The sequence below is a fragment of the Asterias amurensis genome, chromosome 5 (genome assembly GCF_032118995.1).
Source record: "Asterias amurensis chromosome 5, ASM3211899v1".
Taxonomy (NCBI): domain Eukaryota; kingdom Metazoa; phylum Echinodermata; class Asteroidea; order Forcipulatida; family Asteriidae; genus Asterias; species Asterias amurensis.
The window spans coordinates 23,964,438-23,985,628 of NC_092652.1; the positions used below are offsets into that span (position 1 = coordinate 23,964,438).

The 21,191-nt window shown below is 39.2% G+C and overlaps 1 protein-coding gene across 1 annotated transcript; it reads left to right on the forward strand.

Moving 5' to 3' along the window:
- The first annotated feature begins 4,098 nt into the window (after nucleotides 1–4,098).
- On the forward strand, nucleotides 4,099–18,208 carry LOC139937364 (organic cation transporter protein-like). Its single transcript, XM_071932476.1, has 10 exons — nucleotides 4,099–4,282; nucleotides 10,131–10,466; nucleotides 11,216–11,446; nucleotides 12,070–12,266; nucleotides 12,572–12,874; nucleotides 13,304–13,438; nucleotides 13,976–14,061; nucleotides 15,129–15,249; nucleotides 15,750–15,822; nucleotides 16,552–18,208. The coding sequence occupies exons 2-10, from the start codon at nucleotides 10,134–10,136 to the stop codon at nucleotides 16,693–16,695; spliced, it is 1,623 nt and encodes a 540-aa protein (XP_071788577.1). The 5' UTR covers nucleotides 4,099–4,282; nucleotides 10,131–10,133; the 3' UTR covers nucleotides 16,696–18,208.
- Nucleotides 18,209–21,191: the final 2,983 nt, after the last annotated feature.

Genomic DNA, 21,191 nt, shown 5'->3' on the forward strand with positions numbered 1-21,191 from the left:
GCACTATGGCTGCTGTATAATGTGCGGACGGTCACAATAGGACCTGCACGCATGGTGAATCGCATGCGGTACCAACAAAAAATCGTGTCACTTGGCAAAAGCTAAAAACATACCCTCAAAGTTCAAACTTACCCGAATTTTTTCACGTTTAGCAAATGCTCCTCTGGGTTCGTCACGTCTTTCAGATACCTTCTTCGACTTCCCACTATCTGGAAAAATTGTTGGGACGGCGTCGTGTTTAAGAATGGCTCTTCTCGTCATGTCAATGAGTTGTGTATATCCCGGATTCGAAGCACGACGGCTCGAAGTGTTCGCTGCATAGCGCCGAAAAAGACGTCGGACCGGACCACTTTGCTCTCGTTAATCTGACTTTCGAAGCCCACAATCGCCTATACTTGGGATCTACAGGAAACAGATGAAGACTGACCCCATCTTTAGTTGTTTTGCTGCATCCAGCAGCAATACACCTGGTCGGCATTGCCGGAAAAATGCCAGAAAAAAACCTTTTTCGCAGCGTACAAACTCACGTCTTAGAATTACATGTACTTTTGCACGTGTGTTTATCTACGCATCGAGGGAGGTCTATGTTTGATCGAGGCAAAGTCTTCCTTTTCCTACGTCACAAAAGGGGTAGGCGGAGTCAACCCCCAAGCACTTAATTAATTTTTTTAACATATAAATCGTGACAAACAATTACTCAAAAAAATGTTTTATTGTTAATAAACATAATACTCTTATGTTTAAAAGAAAAAAAATCATATTTCCAGGTGCCTTTAAAGGAACACGTTGCCTTTGATCCCACTAGTTGGCGTAAAAAAAGCGTTTGAAACCGTTTGTTATGAACTGCCTTATGGTTAGAAAGATGTTTTAAAAGTTGAACATAATAATCCACACAAGTATCACTCAAAATTGATACAGCTCCCTCTAAAGTGGCGTAGTTTTCGAGAAAGAAGTAAGTTTCCACGAATTTGATTTCGAGACTTCAGAATTAGATTTTGAGGTCTCAAAATCAAGCATCTGAAAACACACATCTGAGGTTTTTTTCTTTCATTATTATCTCGCAACTTGACGACCAATCGAGCTCAAATTTTCACAGGTTTGTTATTTTATGCATATGTTGGGAAACACCGAGTGAGAAGACTGGTCTTTGACAAGACCAATAGTGTCCAGTGTCTTTAAACAGTATGGTTTAGTAGTAGTGTTGACGTAGTCATCGTTTCAAATAAATTAAAGGAACACGTTGCCTTGGATCGGTCAAGTTGGTCTTTGAAAAGCGTTTGTAACCGTTTGTTAAAAAATGCATATGGTTAGAAAGATGATTTAAAAGTAGAATACAATGATCCACACAAATGTACCTCGAAATTGCGTAGTTTTCCTTTTACTTTGCGAACTAACACGGTCGGTCATTTAAAAGGCCGACCGTGTTAGTCGACGAGGTAAAAGGAAAACCACGCAATTTCGAGTGATACTTTTGTGGATCATTATATTCTACTTTTAAAATATCTTTATAATCATATGCATTTTATAACAAACGGTTACAAACGCTTTTCAAAGACCAGCTCGAGCGATCCAAGGCAACGTGTTCCTTTAGACACATGAGTAGAAATAAAAACGAGAGTCTTCCTCCACACTAAAATGTATGCGTACATAATTACCTTTGACCCCGCATCTTTTCACGTGGCCTTCATGGTTACGGAGATTCGCAGTTAAATTCGACGAAATCAAGCTGCCTGTAAAAGTTGCCACGTGTGACAAGGCCTGTATGGTTCTGGCGCGTGTGATAACATATTTATCTTGTAGCAATTGGCGCGTGACATAGGACTCACATAGCCAAGCTATATTAGCCATCCATGCAATATAGGTCTTTATCATTGATCTCCATTCATACTGTCAGTATAATGGAGATCAATGGTTTTTATCACCGCTCAATTCTGCGAATCTGATTGGAGAATTAGCACGTACTTGAAGATAAATATTTTTATTAGACCTAGTTGTTCTGTACATTTTTGCAATAGGGAAATAAATGTTTTGTATTCATGGGTGCATTCTGTCTTCAATGATATTGGTATAATTGGCAGCCAGGATGTACTTACTTGCTTGGACCAAATTTCTGTACCGATCCTTACACTGAGCTGCTGTTTTGTTGTTCCCTCCAGCAACACTACATATACAAACATCAAACAAATATTTGAATGTTTATTGATTCAGCAGTTAAGTAACAGCACATTAGCTATTTCTTGTGTTTGTCAAATATTCATAACGGTTGTAGTGATTCACAGTATGTTGCAGTAATGTGACGCAGTAAATGTTGACGGCATTGGATGGACGAGCAAAACAACTAAAGTTTTATACGTCCGTGATGACTATAACGAATGCTGGTCATCTCGCCACATGACAAGCTCGCCACCAACAAAGTCGCCCCCTGCAAAGTCGCCCCCTACCCGGCTCGCCCCGGGTTGAAACAAAGTCGCCCCCTGGCAATCTCGCCCCCAAACAATGTCGCCCCTAGCAAAGTCGCCACCTGACAATGTCGCCCCAGCCAATGTCGCCCCCTAGCAAAGTGGCCCCAGATGTTGTTCGGAAAATAATTAAGGCTACAATAATTATGGTAACAAAATATCGTTAAATTATTTTCAGAAAAATTTCCATCTGAAGTAAAGTGCTTGTGGAAGATCTAACCCTAACCCTAACCCTAACCCTAACCCTAAACCCTAACCCTAACCCTAACCCTAACCCTAACCCTAAACCCTAACCCTAACCCTAACCCTAACCCTAACCCTAACCCTAACCCTAACCCTTAATTATTTTCTGGGGGCGACTTTGCTAGGGGCGACATTGGCTGGGGCGACATTGTCAGGGAGCGACTTTGCTAGGGGGGCGACATTGTTTGGGGGCGACATTGTCAGGTGGCGACTTTTTAACATAATGCTGGCAATCATGACGTGATTGCCAGCATTATGTCATGGCTTATGACGCCAGAAATCATCACCAACGAACAAACAAATTACCAACCCAGTTTAGACTGTTAAAACATCGTATGTTGGCCTAGAACTTAAACAAAAACTATATCTTTACAACATGAGACCGTAGCATTGAATCTTTTTATGTAATACTTTCGTTCGTTATAGTTTATGCAATCACACATTCACACACCCCCTCACTCGTTCCCAGCTTGATTGTTTGTGCTGGGACGTCAAGTTAGATCCTTTCAGGGGGCCCTCGATGACCGCCTTCTCCTCAATATAAGAAGTCGCTAGCGCCAGGTCCATTTCGGCGGAGAAAGGGGGCGATTTAGGTTTTGCCCCGGCCTGCGCCACTTTCTGATTTATTTCGCCCGCCATTTTTTTGTCAAATTTTCGCTTAAGCAGACGATCTAAAATGTTGCGCGCGCAGTTTGTTTACGTGCTTAAGTTGGCAACTGCTGGTGAAATACGTCTACGCTTAAGCAAATTTTTCTGCTATAGTAAGCAAAAAAAATTGCTTACCGTTAAGCAGAGCTATGAAATTGGGCCCTGTTCTTATAAGACAGTTTCTTCATTCCTTTTGGTTGAGAGCAACGGCTGAAACAGTGTGCCACATCACGCGATACGCGCGACGCGCACAGCATTCCCTCATAAGGAACTGTTTACCCGAGGGCGGCGGAGGGCTTTACCATGTCATAGCTGGAGGGGTGTTGTGTTTAAATAAAATCATTTAACAATTATGATTTTTGCATTTATTTTACTTTTTTACCAAAAAGTGATGATGTTTTTGACCAAAAAGGTATTTATGAAAGGGAATTAAAGTGTGTTGAATCGGTTTTCAACTAGTGGTTTAAACCCGCCGAGGCCTGGTTCTTTATAATAGACCCTTCCCATGAAATATGTAAATTGCACATAGCGCGTGCGCACTAACGTTTTGGTTGGCAAAACGAGGGAAAATCGCGCTGTTTTGTACACGGCTAATGGGTGCCTGGCGCACACGCGTCTGCTTTGTGCACAACTCTATGGTGTTTGCCAACCAACAGGCTCTGTACGCATGCGTGAATGTAATTAGCATATTTCATGGGAAGGGTCCATTTACCTCGACTTCGTCTCGGTAAATTATCAAGATCCAGGCCTCGTTGGGGTTAAACCACTAGTTGAAAACCTCTTCACCACACATTGATTCCCTTATTAGTTCGTGGCACACAGGCCAAATTGGACGTGATTATGTTCGGACTGCGAAAGTAATTTGATCATCAACACCAAGAAGCAACTTCAATATCTGAATTCTGGTGAATTTCGGATTCCTGATAATCAAGGTAGGGTTTTGGACAGTTTTGTGTAAAGTCCCATACACTCAGTACACGGGTGTCTAGGTGGGCATTTTTTGTTTAAACATGATGGGGGCACATGTGGGGATCAACAACATACAGGCTTACACCAATTCAACAAAATGTCCGCTGAAGACGATCACAGCATACTGTGGATCGGGAACGTTGAGTCGTAAACCACGGATTTTTTTCAGAACCAAAGGTTTGTGGTAACACCGTGTTACTCCAGAAGACGATCACTCGGAGCACACTGATCGATTTTGCAGAACCACCCAAACTAATTTAGAGATAGCCATTACATGGTGTTACTGCAAACCTTTCCATATCGTATTTCCACCATGCAAGGTTTCAAATCCTGCATGTATTTATGATCACACTTTCCCTAACTATGTTTTATACCATCAATCTCTCCCCATTACTCGTCACCAAGTAAGGTTTTATGCTTACTAATAACTATTTTGAGTAATTACCAATAGTGACCACTGCCTTTAAACATTGTGAGAAACGGCTCCCTCTGAAGTAACGTAGTTTTCAAAAAAGAGAGATGCACATTAACGTGAGAAACCTTGACTTTGACAATTTACCAATGTGTCCGGTGTATATACTCACACAACACACACAATGTGAAGAGCTAAAACAACATGTAGAACAAACAGACATCCCGAATGTGTACCTCTTTCTGTTTTCAAACAATAGTGTTGTCAACGACTTCAACCCTTCCATGCGTTTGACAAAAAACTCCTGCATGAGACAGGGGTAGCTATTTCCAATATTTTTACGCCCAACAGAGGGTCTACACTCTAAATTACAAGGATTTAAATTTAAATCCACAGGATTAAATTTTAGATCTTTCAAGGATTGTCGTTAGGGACCAATCAGCGTGGATTTAAAATTAATCTTTCAAAGATTAAAACAATTAGTCTTTGGAGGATTAATTTAATCAATCCCAGTGGATTTATTTTTTCAAATCTTTACAGATTGAAACATGAAAACATCCAGACGACTGTTTGTATAACAAACCCTCCACATCATTACCATGGAAAATGGTAGCATTAACTAAATGTAAAGTATATGTCACTGTAATTTACGGTCGTTTTTCTGTTGACCAGCACACAATCGTTGAATATAAAAAACATGTCAGTCTCTATTTTCTAGTTTATGTTATTGAGGCTCTTGCAATAGGGCTCAGGTGGCCATATGCAAACAAACCACTCGTTTTTAAAAACAGTTTTGTATTAAATTATATCTCCCACCATATCGTAAAAAGTATTACTTTCCTTAGCAACCATGCCAACAAATGCAAAATTTTAATTGTATCTTAATTGTATTACATGGGAATAATATATCAACGAAAAAACACAAGACGTGCTTACCAGCTTGATCTGACTATTACTTATGTTGGAATTTGCATCAGATACAATTGAAATCTCTTGACTTTGCCTGAATGAAGAAAACTGTAAACAGCGACCAGAAGGAAGACAGGTCACCTGAAAAATGGAAACATTCAGACGATAAAAATTAAGAAAACCTCACATTATTATAAAGAGTTTTAGTAGTAGCCTATGGAACTTCAAACAAAGCTTTTACTAGAGACAATTTGGTCCAACAAAATTGTGTCATGTTTTGTTTTTTTCGACTCGCAAAAAATCTGTGCATTATATTTTCCAGGATTTAAGACTACATTTTCTTAAATTATTTATTCTGCAAAACAATACCACTATGGGTTCACTCAAGATATGGTATTAAAAAGAAACATGATTCTCTAACTAATTTAAATTTGCTAGCCTATCGAAATCGTTCTTTCTTTATTTTTAGAGCACAGAGTCTAAATTAGACACGTTTCTATTGTAAAATATTGCCCTATCTACATATATTAATTATCATGTTGGGTGACCAACAAAAGCAACACCAAACAGTAATTTAAAACACTTCCGTTCGTGAACTGTAGAGAGAGTATATGCAACGGGGAGCTGAAATCTGGTCCGCCGTCGTCGCTGGGAAAAAATGAACTTGGTGGGGGAAACTGAGTGAAAATCGGTCTTAAATTCACTCTTTTCCTCTTCAAGTTCGTTGTATCTGTCTATGCGGAGTGTGGTCATGGCCATGGACATGATAACGTTTCTCCATGGAATGGTTAATGTTTGGTTTATTTAGTTAAAACAACGATGTTCACACTGACTTTAATACAACGCCAAAATATACGTGAACGTTGTATACAATGTATAACATTAACATAATTTCGTCGAGATATAATTTTTACCACAGGTCATGATCGTCGTGTAAACAATCATTGCAAAAACCTATCCATATCCTATCCGATATACTACGTCCTACATAAGATTGGATTCACCTACCTCATGAAATAATATTGAAGTTTTGCCTCCTTACTGCCGACTGTTCTGACCGAAGAAACTTGTGTGACTATGAATGACTGATCATCGTTCATGTACGTTTACATTTGTAATTGAACGTGCGCGTTTAGCATGCAGCGCACATACACACACAGTCGGTTTATTTTAATGGCTGCCGACAAAGTTTTGAGTTGTACGCATTGATCTCCATTATACTGACTGGATAGGACATCGCGTCCAAACGCAGGCCACGCGCGTATTTTTTCAAACGGGTGAAGACCGTTCGTCACACGAAATGCGTTGTACACTTTTAAACGGAGTTGCTGCAAGCAGAGAGAAGTTTTCGTCCTTTTAATTGTCATTTTGGGATTAATACAATTGGAATCGGATCAAACAAACTAAAAATGCTGATGGTGAAGTCGTGCGCGGCTGTCAATCACAGGAGGAGGGAAAACTGAGTCGGCAAAGGGATTGTCTTTCCATAAGTAGGTAGGCCTTTGCATTTTTTTAGCGATTCATATTATTATTATTATATCTAACGTTACAAATATAAGCCGGAAATTTAAACTACCTTTCATAAAAATAACTATTATAGGCCAAGTATTTGTTATTTTTACCGAGCAATACTATTTTTGTTTTCGCTCCGTTACAGATGGTTCTCTGGAATCGACGAGGACGGGAAGCCCGGATTTCAACAGATGTTTGTCATAGCATCAACAATTAAAAGGTTCGGGAAAGCGACAAGTATTATGCGAATTATGTACAGACGATACAAGTTCGTTGAGAGGATCAGTCATCTCGGAAATAGCCGACTTCGTTATTTGTGACCAAAATAAAAAATATTTATTTCTGGCGGAACAGTAAAACGGTTATGGAAGTTTTGCTGTTGGGATTGTTTTTCAATTAACATGATGAATAAAAGCTTAACAATAAAAAGTTTAAATTTGTTAATGGAGTCAACTCTCAATTATCACATTGTATTTTGTTTTAATCTTTCTTGTTCTTTTCCCTCGATTTTAGCGAGTATGTAGTTCTCACTCTAGTGCCTACTCGAATTGTTTATTGTAGGAGCGACTCTTGTTTTGTCTTTATATGGTTTATTGCCATTTTCTCAATGAACTGAAAGAATAAAAAAAAACATGTACCTGAATCCCGAGTGTTTGTTTAGAAATTTAAATATCATTATCATAATACTAATAGGGCATTTGATAGAAACAAATGTAAAGTTAGTTTGCTTTATTGCATTTCAATCAGAAACTTTTTCATACTTCAAACTATCGATCGTCATGTTTTCCCCCATTTCTATTCTCAATTTACAACTTCAACTGACAGACTCAAACCCGACCAAGTGCACATTTTTAATAATTTACCCGTTTGAAGGAATTGCTCCGCCATTGTTGGGCCGCGTGTTTATGCACGCAGCATAGCGCAATGTCCTATCCAGTCAGTATAATGGAGATCAATGGTTGTACGTTCGTGCAATACGTCACGAAATCGCGTCACGCTGATTGGTCCACTGTCCATAAAGTTGGCGTCCTTTTTTAATCGTTCGGAGGATTGAAAAACAAAATAGACTCTGCGGATAATTGGTGATTTATTAAATCGATTTGAACTGAAAATAAATCTTTAGGATTTATTTTTATTTTAATCCTATAAAAGATTTAAGTTTAAATCTCTGTAATTTAGAGTGTAGGTATAAGTTGGCAACAACAAAAAATTATTTAAAAAAACATTTGCTAATAATCTCGGATTAAACATCTTTTGCCCTTTTTTTTATTTTTTGGGGGAAGAAAAAACAGAACAATCATGTCTGTCTTCAGATTAAAGATTTGTGCACGCTAATAAAAACCAAAAAGGTACAATTCAGCAGGGGTTGGGTGGAGTAAACCATTGCTATAAACAGCCACGGACACTCTAAAGGTTTTGCTAAAATAGCATTGAAATTTCCTTCCAAACCACACCACGAAAAAGTCCAATCATCGTCCAATGCAGTAGCATTTGCTCTTAGTGATTGATTCCACATGTGGTGGTCAGGGCTGTACCATACAAAGCAATGGGACAGCCCTCACTGGGTTAGCATGTGCCATTCAACTTTGGCAGTCTGTTTTATGCAGGTATGAAGTTGGGTTACACGGAAACCTGATGTTTAAAAATAATTATTAGTAAAGTTATGCATAAAAATGCAAATAAGTGCAGTGAAATACAGTTGCACTGTCTCAGGGAGGGTTAAATGAACGTCATAGCGCCGCCATCTTTTAAGGAAACGGGTAGGCCAGTGAACAAACAGAGGGCGTCCTCTCCATATGACGTCATGTGCAAGGGCTGGTTATTGACTCCATACATGTGTTTTGTTGAAAAGACAAGGTTTAAAGGCAGTGGACACTATTGGAAATTACTCAGAATAATTTTTGCCATAAAACCTAACTTGGTAACGAGTAATGGGGAGCTGTTGTTAGTATAAAACATTGTGAGAAACGGCTCCCTCTAAGGTAACATACTTTTCGAGAAAGACGTAATTTTCCACGAATTTGATTTCGAGACCTCAGAATTAGATTTCGAGGTCTTGAATTCAAGCATCTGATCTGAAAGCACACAACTTCGTAGTTTTCACAGGTTTGTTATTTTATGCACATGTTGAGATACACCAAGCGAGAAGACTGGTCTATGACAATTACCAAAAGTGTCCAGTTATAGGCATGCAGTATCCCAACTTGGTGTATCCCAGCATAATAAATTAATATAAACCCATGAAAATGTGGGCTAAATTGGTGATCAAAATTGCAAGAAAGCGATGAAAGAAAAACACCTTTGTTTATAGAATTGTGTGTTTTCAGACAAATACCTGAGAAAGGCTTCGTGACGCCCTTCTCAGATTCAAATGTTTAAGTTGGAAATAAGTCCCTCTCTAAACTGCATTACTTCAAGGGGCCGTTCCTTACAATGATTTAAAAATATAAACAGCTCCCCGTGTGCTCTTTACCAATTATGCTTTTATATGGCCATTATTGAATTTGAGGAGCAAAATTACCGACTGCACACCCTTAAAAAAGAGTGTTACTTTGAAAGGATTTGGGTACTTTTTGTAACACAAAACACAATGTTCAAAGATTTACATTAAACTTACACCGTTTGAAGATAACGATCGTAGAAAGCGTACCTTAAAGTGTTAGTTGCTGGGGTGCTGTAGTTAAAAAAAAAGAGTAAAACAATGTCATGGAAGTACGTTTGTACATGCTAAAATAATTTTCGTCTCATGATCACTGAGCTGAGACGAAAATTATTGTTTTACTCAATTCTCAAAAACTACAGCACCTCAGCAGGTAATTTGTGTAGGGAAGCTTTCTTTCTATTATAACTATCTTCAAACTGTGGTTTAATGTAAATCTGTGGACATTGTGATTTTATGTCCTTACAAAAAGTACATAAACCCTAAGGTTTGAAGATTATGTAACATCAATTCTAAACAAGAAAGGTTTAAATTGCAGATAATGGATGTGGATACCGGTTTAGGCATTGTGGGGAACTTTGGATGGCTTCAAGCGATTGTTTTCCTTGCAAATGGCCTGGCATTTTCCATATCCGCCATGCAATTGACATCGATGCCATTCACAATCGACCAATCAATAGACTTCTACTGTAATCCACCGCCAGGCTTCACAGCCAATCAGACGACGCCTTTGATCTACAAAGATGGCGGCTACGTACGTGATGGGTGTAACGTGTACGGAGTCTCAAACGGTACATTGACGGATGACATAATGAAATGTCAGAACGGCTGGAAATACATGGCTGAACACGGCGAAACGAGTTCTGTTACAGATGTAGGTAGCGTTCATTCAGAAACACTTTACTATGGTTCTTTAACAAAATTACAAGTAGTATGCTGAAAATTGTACATGGTTTTTCAATTATTTTCTCCTGACTATTACACAATGGATAAAGCTCAAATCTTTGCAGGTTTTTTTATATGATTGATTAAACAAAACATGAACACTGTCTGCGACTATTTTATATGATAAAGACCCCACGTTCTTCCTCGAACCTGGAAAACCAAACCAAACACATCATCACGTGAGCCTTCCCGTGGTGACGTCAGTGATCCTCGGGCCAGCCCCAAGAGCCCCGCTTGTGGATAGGGTCACTTGGGGCTGACCCGAGAGGTGCACTGACGTCACGACGAGAAGGCTCACGTGATGATGAGTCTGTTTGTTTTTTCAGGTGGAGCGTGGGTAACCATCTGCACACGTTCGTACTAGAAAACAAAATAGGCGACTTTTCCAGGACGAACGAGGGGTAATTGTGTGCCCACGTTCGTCCTGGAAAAAAATAGAATACGCCACATCGGGGTCGACCCAGGGAAGCTAATCGAATGCACCCATTATGGGAAATGAACATGGGCTGGAGGAGAATGATTAAAAAAAGGGCGCTATCAGAAGAAGTGTGTACATATACACTGCAATAATAAGGGGGGACAGAAACTCCTGCCAAAAATCGGAAAAAAATCTGTACATCCACAGAATTAATCTTACTTTTACTTTTACTTTTACAACCTATTGTCTTCTCTCTCCAGCTCAATCTAGTCTGCGACAGCAGTGTTCTAGCCAGCCTCCTAATGTCTCTGCAGTTCGTAGGGGTAGCCCTCGGCTCTGTCGTCATGGGACAGGCGGGAGACACGTTCGGACGGCGTCTGGTTGCGATGGTTTCAACGGCTTTTATCGCTCTGTTCGGAACCGTCATCAGTTTCACCTGGAACGTTTATCTCATGGCTGTATTGAGGTTCTGTCTCGGTTTTGTTCTACCGGTATGAAAACGGCCACAAATAGCTTTGACCTCATAGATTATGAATAATTAGTATGAATAATGAATAAGTAAAATGGTATAGACATTGATGTCTGTATAGGGCTCATGAATAGGTAAATGATATCCATGGTCATTTTCACCTGGAACGTTTACCTCCTAGCCATCTTAAGGTTCTGTCTTGGTTTTTATCTCGATATGAATACACGGCAGTAATTTTAGATACTTTACAAAACTTTTGGCCCCTTAGTGAATAATGAATAACTAAAAAGAATAAAAATTGGGGTTTGATATAGACAGTAAAGTCTTCCCGTTTCCTGATTCCCTCTTCCTGAAAACGTATACGTAAAACAGGATTAGGAAAACTTGAACTGAACTGTTAAATTACCCGGGTATGACGAAAGAAGGGGGCCACTAATTCCTACATAAAACTATGAACCGGGAGCTGGTTACTTATTCACGCATTAAGATACAATGAACTGAATTCCGAAAACTACACAACTAAACGTTTTATAACACTATGAACAGGAAGCTGGTTACTTATTCATGCAATAAAATAAGGTGAACTGGATTCCAAAAACTACATTGAACTTTTCGCTGTTAAAGTCTTTTGATATTGTATCACAGGGCTGTTTGATCGGGTGTTACGTGCGCATGATCGAGATGTTCACCACCGAGAAGAGACTGCTGGGCCATGTTTTGGCGCAGAATTTCTGGGCCGTCGGTATCCTCCTGATCGCCATGTTTGCCTTTCTTATCCCGAACTGGAGACATTTGCAGTTGATAATTTCTCTGGGCATTCTTCCATTCGGTCCTCTCCTATGGTGAGCTTTAAATTAATTAGAGTCAGATCATTGCTGACCCCTGACCTTGGGTCTTAGATCATTGCGACACCTGACCCGCGTCTAAAAGCACTGTGACCCCGACCTGAGAGTTTTAGATCATTGTGACCTTCTGACCTGAGAGTCAAAGATCATTGTGGAACCTGACCTAAGAGCTCCAGATTATTTTGACCCCCTGAACTTAAATTCCACAACCCTAAACCATAACCCGCATCCTTACCAGCTTACACAAACTTTACTAATAAAACAGAGGTTTATTTGCTAAACTTGGTCAATTTTCACCACAGGTATTCGTATGAATCTCTAAGATGGCTCGTCCAAAAAGACCGTCTCCAGGAGGCTGGGGCCATCCTAGAGAGGATCGCTAAATCCAAGAACATTCACTACCCACCGGGATTCCAACTCACCAGAAAGCCACAAAAGAACATCAACCATGACAGTGAGAGCAACTTGAGCGACTCTGGGGAAGAGGTCGAGGCTATGGCTAAATCATTGGACGAAAAGAGGGCGCCCTTCAAGAAGTACAATGTTCTCGATCTGTTCCGGACTAGAGTTCTCATGAAGAATACACTTATCATCTTCTTGTGTTGGTACGTCATGAATTCAAGTTAAATTAATTGTATGATCGGTTTTTATATCGCGGTGCGTCTCAAAGCGCCCCCAACCCTATACCCCTGGTCACTGAGCCATTCAAAATCATTCCTAAAACCATCGAAAAGGGTGCATAGATTAAGAAACTTTCAGCGGTTTGATAAAGTATTTAATAACAATACCGCATTATTTTATTGTGCGCATTTCACCATAAGATGTTCAAAAACGCATTACAAAAATCTACAACAGTATAAAAATCAGCACAATGTCGAGAAAAACAGCGGGTACTGCATGCTTGATAAAAAACTGACGTCATGGCAGCCATTTTGAATTTGACGTGATAGATTTTTGTCATATCAATATTAAGATAAATAATATTTGTAATTGACTAATTCCAAACATCCTTCTAACTACGTTTATCTACAAAGGTTTGTGATGGACGCAGTGTATTACGCGCTGTTATTTTACTCCACTTTGTTGGCGGGAAATAAATACCTAAATTTCTTCCTGATGGCGCTCGCAGAAACACCAGTCTACTTTATCGACTTTTTCATCGTGAGGAGGTAGGTCAAATTATGGCCATCAGTAGAATCTCATGAATGGCACTGGGGTCGATTTCACAAAGAGTTCTTAACTCTTTGTGAAATCCACACCTTTGTAATTGTCAAAGACCAGTGTGATCACTTATTGTATACCAACTATATGCGTAAAATAAAACTGAAAGTTTGGCTTCAATTGGTAATCGAAGTTGAAATAAAAATAAAAATTGTTGTTGCACAAATTAATTTTTGCTTCAGATGCATAATAAAAGGCTTCAGATTATTTAAGTGAGAAATTACATCTTTATTAAAAACTAGAAAACTTCAGAGGGAGCCGTTTCTCACAATGTTTTACACTGTCAACAGCTCTCCGTTTCTCGATATCAATATTGTAAGTAAGTATTTTCAACATAGTGTCTAGTGCCTTTAATATAATCTCGGTCATTTTTATAAACATTTCTGACCTCATTTTCCGGGTCACTCAGGCAAAATATCGGCCTCTAATGTACAACGGCCGTTTACTGGTAATTAATTTAATTCTTGACGGCTGTTTCTGTTTAGGTTTGGCCGCAAGAGACCCTTAGTGTTTTTCTTCTTCGCCAGTGGTGTAGCCTGTTTTCTGGTGGCGTTTCTACCGTTTGAAACAGGTACCGGACTCTAAAAATAAAACTCCCGTATCAGAATTGACCTGGATTCCCCGGTCCCAGGGGACTTGACCCACTTCTGGGTCAGACTGACCCGGGAAGTAGTAAATAATAATAGTAGCAGTATCTATAACGCGCCTTTTTCCAAAGGAGTTTGAATAATGCAACCTTATTCTCAGCACCACGTAATGGTTTACAGGGTGCTGTGGTGCAATATGCTGTCAATCCAGCCAGGAACACCGGGGCGAACCCCTTCTTTTTTTCGATAAGTGCTCTGGTTTCCTATGCATTACACAACACATCGGCTTTAAGTCCCATCCGAAGGACGAAGCAATGGTTATGTCTTGCTTAAGGACACAAGCGTCATGACGGGGTTAGTGATATGCGTGTCTCTCCAAATGACCAAAGAATAGATATTTATATTTATTCATATGCATTTCATTTCTCGGGTAGATAAAAAGTACTACAATGTACATTAATTAGGTAAAAACATTTTAAAATACAGCAACGAGCACAAGGAAAAAGAAACAGCTGGAGACAGAAGAATTGCCTAATGAAAAACACAGTTCCTGTCTAGAGGCTCTCCTGTTTGTGTTCATTTCCTTTTTATTTGATTCCCACGGCGGTGGTGGACCAAGGGTGAAGCCCTCTGGATTTTTATTTCCACGGGGGGTGGTGGACCAAGGGTGAAGCCCGTTTGATTTGTGCATTACCAATAAATGTAAATCCTACGAATGTTTAGGGTTTCCACTCGGGGATTAGTTCCATACCATTGCACCTTATAGAATAGTTTAGTATTAACAATATATCTTCTTTACAAATATCCTTTTTTCAAAAGAACGTATGAATGGATATTGAACTTTCACGAATGAAAGATTATTGCTGAAAAGTTACGCTCAGTGAAAAAAGGAGGAATAAACTTATTGTTTGAGTTAACTTCAAATTCATGGTCAGGTCAGGTTCAATACCTGGATCACGTAGGGGCCACCCGGTAAGCATAAAACAAAAAACAGCTTTGCGTGCATCCACCTATTGTCTAGTTTAATTGTTCTTCCTTTACTTCTTTGAAGCAAGTGGAACCAATCTCACAACACTGATTGTCGCCTCTGCAATGGTTGGAAAGTTCTACAGTTCTGCTACATTTGAGCTGACCATACTAGTCGGTGCGGAGGTCTTTCCGACCGTGCTCAGGTGGGTTCCTATAATTGTCTGGTCCCCTGTTTTTATCTGCAAGACGGGCATTGGCTTTATTTATATACACATAAATTATGTACGTCGGTTTTGACTGCGAATCTCTAGGGTAATGAAGTCCATGTAAAATGATCTGGGAGGTCAAAGGTGATAATGGACATGGGTTAAAGAGCCTCTAGCCTCGAAGTTCATGCTAATGGGTTCCTTTTGCTATTTCGAGTTTCCGGTCCGTAAAGTTAGTGTGACGTAAAGTGTAACAAACGGAAGTGCTACTTGATGATACGAATGAGTTTAATGTCATGATGTACACTGAGCGCCATCTTCTAAAAATATGCCGCAAAATGTGCAGCTAAACCTCCCTATCTTTGTTCATGGGAACCAGTCAGAAGCCATACAGCCGTGATGTCATATTAATTATGTACTTGTCAATAAGTTGGTTGGTCATTTCAGTAATGTAAGGTTGTGATTTCGTGTTTCCCGTTGTTCTGTTCCCCCCTAAGATATATAGGAACTGGAAGCGCTGCCACCATTGGGAGGGTTGGTGCCATAGTTGCTCCATTTGTTGTGTATTTGGTAAGTTATTTTTTATGTTTTATGTTATTGTTTTTATCCATTTGTTTTACTTTCTATAGTCAAACATAACAAAAAATGAAGTCTCTAAATCAAATTCCTGGAAAATTATTTGTTTTCTTTGAAAACTACATCACTTCAGAGGGAGCCGTTTCTCACAATGTATTATACTATCAACAGCTCTTACTCATTACCAAGTAACTTTATTCTTATATTTATATTGATTATTTACCAACAGTGTCCACTGCCTTTAACGGGGATTTTTTTTTTAATCGATGCCAAAAAGAGAATCCTTAATAAATAATTCTCAGGAAATATTGATTGAGGATGGCAACTTTACACTACGGAAGATAAAATGCGACCCGGTTCTGGGTCATCGTTGACCCGGAATTTTTTCAGCGTGCTTGGCAAAACAACAACGAAGGCAAACCCTGATACATCAACTAATTAATTAATTAATTAATTAATTTGAATCTGGGATAATGACTAATAATTGTTTTACCCATATACCCCGATCTGTAAACATTATACTCGGCTGAGATTCGAACCAACGACCTCGTGCAAGTCTGTAGGCCTATTTGTATTGGCTAAAATAATGAACATACATTTTCTAGTCTGCTGATGAGGACATTGTGTTGGTTATCTAACTCCAAAAACATCTCCTACGGGAAAAATGTAATATTCTGGACTTGCTGGTAGAACTCATTTCTTTCATCTTGTGTTACTTTACAGAAGGAAGTCGTGTACTTCCTTCCTATGACTATACTCGGTGCGTCTACGCTGGTAGTCTGCGTGTGCGTCACGATGCTACCAGAAACCAAGGGCAAACCGTTGCCGGAAACCTACGAAGACAGCAGCAAAGAACCGCGTGTTTGATTTGTATACCGCCCTCTATGGACGAAGACTCATGCGAGACTTATGGCCGAGGCCGCGGATGCTGTTGTGGCTACAGGATACTCACACGCTAAATAAATATTAATTTCCACGTTGCAAAATCTAAGTATTACAAAATACACAAACAATACTAAGAAGACTCATAGCTTTTTACAGTAAGAAGAAAATTATTCATTTAATCCTCAATTCTTAATGCTCAATAAGAAGGGGAGTCCTACTGAGGTTATTTTCCCGCCAAAAGTCAAAACACCTCAACACCAGTGTAATTTTCCAAACGTACAAGCACCAATCTTGAAAAGTGTCCCTACACTTCTCAGCAAATGACAAATTGTTGAGGGCCTATGTTATCCAAAATACCTCAATTTGGATGTTAACAACCCCCAGGTCACAATATGCAAAGTTTGTATACACTGAAACCCTTTTGGGAGGCTCTAAAATCTGTCTATGGAATATTTGAGAGCCTATACACAAGTTTAATACACTCGACACGCTGTTTTCTCCTTACTTAGTGGGGTGCACCCTTTATGAATTAAAGTGATTTTGATCAAGAGGGGAGAGCTTCAGGATGAAATAAAAAACCGTCGCAGGACGAAAATTCAACCATTTTTTTTTCTCTTTACAGTTCATAATTTAATAGTTTAATAAATCTCAGTTGTTTGGTAGTTGAAAATTTATATTATGGAATTGCGCTGTATAAGAGCTGTTATTGTTATAATTACTATTAATTCTTTGTTGAAGCAACCTGCACACAATAATGTATCAATGACTCTTTTGAGGAGGTGCAAAATAGTGAAGAACATTTCAACGATTCTTTGTTTAAAGAAACGTTACAAAATTGGTAAGAAAAAGTCGTGAAGATCACAGTTTTACGTAAAAGTTACACGGTCTAAGGATGATGATACGTAGAAGAATACACCCCTTGAAATATTTCTGTCTGAAATGTCATATATTATTTGAATAGAAATAAGTAAAAATACTTTTCCCGTTTGGAGTTTATCGATCAGTGAGCGTTTTTTTATATATTTTTTTATTTTGCATTTAATCGATGTCTTGCAAAATGTGTCATCGGGTTCTCCCTATTTTTTTTTTCTCGTGACCCAGATGGCCGATTTCAAACTTCTACATTTCAGTTTATGTATGGTGTAGTATACAAAAACTAACATTTTTAAAGATTTTGCTCAGTATTTTTGTTCGTGTTAACAGAAGCTACAGGTTTTATGGAAGGGGAGGGACATTGGGTTCGAGAAACTTATTTTAGTTAACATCACTGACTCTAAATTTGTTTGTTTTTTCATTCCTCTAGAAAGTTATGCTTACTCTCGCGACCAATTTGTGGTTTTTCCTGTTCTTGTTGTAATCATGTTTTTTGTTTTGTTTTCAAGTTTCTTGTTGCCATGCCCATTTAAAAGCAGTGGACACTATTAATAATTACTCAAAATACTTATTAGCATAAAACCTCTCTTGGTAACAAGTAATGGGGAGAGGTTGATAGTATAAAACATTGTGAGAAACAGCTCTCTCTGAAGTGGCGTATAGTTTTCGAGAAAGAAGTAATTATCCATGAATTTGATTTCGAGACTTCGGAATTAGATTTTGAGGTCCCGAAATCTGAAAACACACAACTTCGTGTCACATGAGTTTCTTTCTCTTTTAATATTATCTCGCAACTTGACGACCAATCGAGCTCAAATGTTCACAGGTTTGTTATTTTATGCATATGTTGAGATACACCAAGTAAGAAAGAAAGACGAGTCCCAACCCTGCACTGTAGCATGCAGACCTTAATATTAATCCTAAGTTAGGAAGAGTTACTCGTCCTAACTCGAGATAAGACGGTGTCTTTAAACAGTATGGTATAATAAGTAGTATTGATGTAGTCATCGTTTCAAATAATTAATTAATTAAACACATGAGTAGAAATAAAATCGAGTCTTCCTCCACACTATAATGTCTGCGTACATAACTACCTTTGACCCCGCATCATTTCACATGGCCTTCATTGTTATGGAGATTCGCAGTTAAATTCGACGTACATAATATACATAATCAAGCTGCCTGTAAAAGTTGCCACGTGTGACAAGGCCCTTATGGTTCTGGCTGGTGCGAATTTCGATGTCTCCCTTGTCGTTACTAGAGCAATGACATTGGGCGAAGAGGTTTTGCCCATCTTGAATTGTTCTTGGCCTATTAAGCAAATAACATTGCTTAACAAAGGCTATGAAATGAACAATTGTTAGGTGCGCCCGTTAAGCACAAAATCGACCGTTAAGCAGCTAGCTCTCGACATTAGGCCCAGGGGCGGTATTCACGAAACTACTTAAGTCACAAAATAATAAGCACCCCACTTAAATTCCCAACTTAGACGAATCTCACCGACTAAGTGGTATTCACAAAGCGTTTACGCTAAGTGCCCCGCTTACTTTCGCGTCTTAAGTCTAAGTGTGGTCCGAGCTGACTTAAGCGGGGCACTAGGGTGTCATGGCCGCTTTTTTGCATGTCGCGCACCGCCATAATTTTGAGGCTAGAATTCTTCGTAGAGAGCGAGTATTTCGAGAAAAGGAGTAATCCTTTAGCAGATTTTACCGACGGTATAGATTCGATAGAAAACGGTATTTTATTTATTTCTGAGCTGTTAAAAGAGCAAGTTCAGTCGCCAACGGAACGATCTTGCGCTATTCCTGCAGAAATCAAGGTCATAATTGCATTGCAGTTTTATGCCTGTGGAACATTTCAAAGAACTATTGGTGACACAATCAAAATTTCTCAGTCATCCGTATCCAGAATAGTCAGCATTGTGTCATCAAGTCTAGCTATAAAACTTGCTGAATTTGTAAGGTGGCCAGCAGCTGCAGATGAACAAAATATAAACAGGGGATTTTTCACCATCGCTGGATTTCCGGGCGTAGTTGGACTCATCGACGGAACTCATGTCCGAATCTTGGCACCCTCAGAACACGAAGAGCAGTTTGTTAACAGGAAAAATTACCACTCCATAAATGTACAAGTTGTTGTGGACAATAGGTGTGTGTTCACGCAAATAAATGCCCAGTGGCCGGGAAGTACCCACGACTCAAGAGTGCTTCGAGAGAGCCGATTAGCGGACGTGTTTGGGCGCCACCGGCCGGCGGGGAGAGGGGAAAACAACGAAGAAAGTTACCTGTTAGGCGACACTGGCTACCCGTCAAAACCATGGCTCCTCACACCGTTTCTCCAGGCAGGAAATCGTGCAGAAGCAAGATACAATGGTGCACACAAGTAAGTTGTTTCATTTCGCTATACTTTTTAAAGTTTTGTTTTAATTATAAATTCATGTTTCACAAAATTTCATATTCACACGTTGACATAAGCTGCGTCTTTTTGTTTTTTTGGTAGAACAACTCGAAGTCTTGTAGAACGGACGATTGGGCAGTGGAAACGTCGTTTTCACTGCCTTCATGGTGAAATAAGGCTGTCCCCAGAAAGAACGTGCAGAGTGATTGCTGCATGTGCTGTGCTGCACAACATTGCAAAGCAACGAGGCCTTCCAGACATTGAAGATGATCACATGAACAACCCTCCACATCCACAGCCAGAACAACCAGTGCACCACGATGATGGCAACCTAGTCAGGAACCACGTAGTTCACACCTATTTCCAGTGAGTTTAAGTTATAATCCACCATTCTGAATTTTACGTTTCCACTCTCAAAAAAGAGAGAGCACCACCCGGGTCTGCATTTACACCGTGACCTAAGCATAACTGACGTGTCACTGTTTTTTTTTTGCACACAAAAATCAATGACTGACTGAATAACCAAGTCGGCCAAGTTCATGAAATAATTTGCGTTATTTTGATACAATTACATTTTGATACATTTTATTTTTGATACATATTGTCTAATAAAATAGGGCGCTAGAAACTTATTGTGCTTGCGGGCCGGGTAGGATGAGGATGTAATGTAAACAATATAATTTTTGTCAACAACACAACTTTTTTACTTTTGGGGGATGGCTAGGGATTATAAATAATAATAAATAAAATATTTAAATTGTACCATCTGTTTGTAAGATTTGTTTGAGCCCACTCGTCATAAAAATATTCTTTACACCCGTAATAATTATAGCTCTATAATTTAATCAGAAGAAACCCGCAAATTATTGCCACAAGTGAGGAGTAGATCAATGCTCGACTACCACCTAGGGTACTATTTTAAGGGAAGCCTTCTACCATCATTATTTTCAAACCGCGTGAATCTGTGGACATTTTGTTTTGTGTCCTACAGAAGGTACCCTTTAATTGAAAAACGTTATATTTCAGAAAACGTTATGTTATAACACCACCTTCAAAATAACTATGACAACAAAAATGACAGTTAGTTCACATTCAATCGATTCATTGAACAAATTCATTTTATAATCACACAAAAAACAGGCCTCGGCGGGTTTAAACCACTGGTTTAAAACCTCCTAACCACACATTGATTCCCTTATTAAATGTTC

What these genes read in the sequence shown, in the direction of transcription:
- LOC139937364 (XM_071932476.1), top strand. Translation starts at nt 10,134, where the DNA reads ATGGATGTGGATACCGGTTTAGGCATTGTGGGGAACTTTGGATGGCTT. An exon ending in GACTTTTTCATCGTGAGGAG is followed by an intron (nt 13,439 to 13,975) that starts GTAGGTCAAATT and finishes GTTTCTGTTTAG; the next exon opens with GTTTGGCCGCAAGAGACCCT. An exon ending in GTCTTTCCGACCGTGCTCAG is followed by an intron (nt 15,250 to 15,749) that starts GTGGGTTCCTAT and finishes TTCCCCCCTAAG; the next exon opens with ATATATAGGAACTGGAAGCG.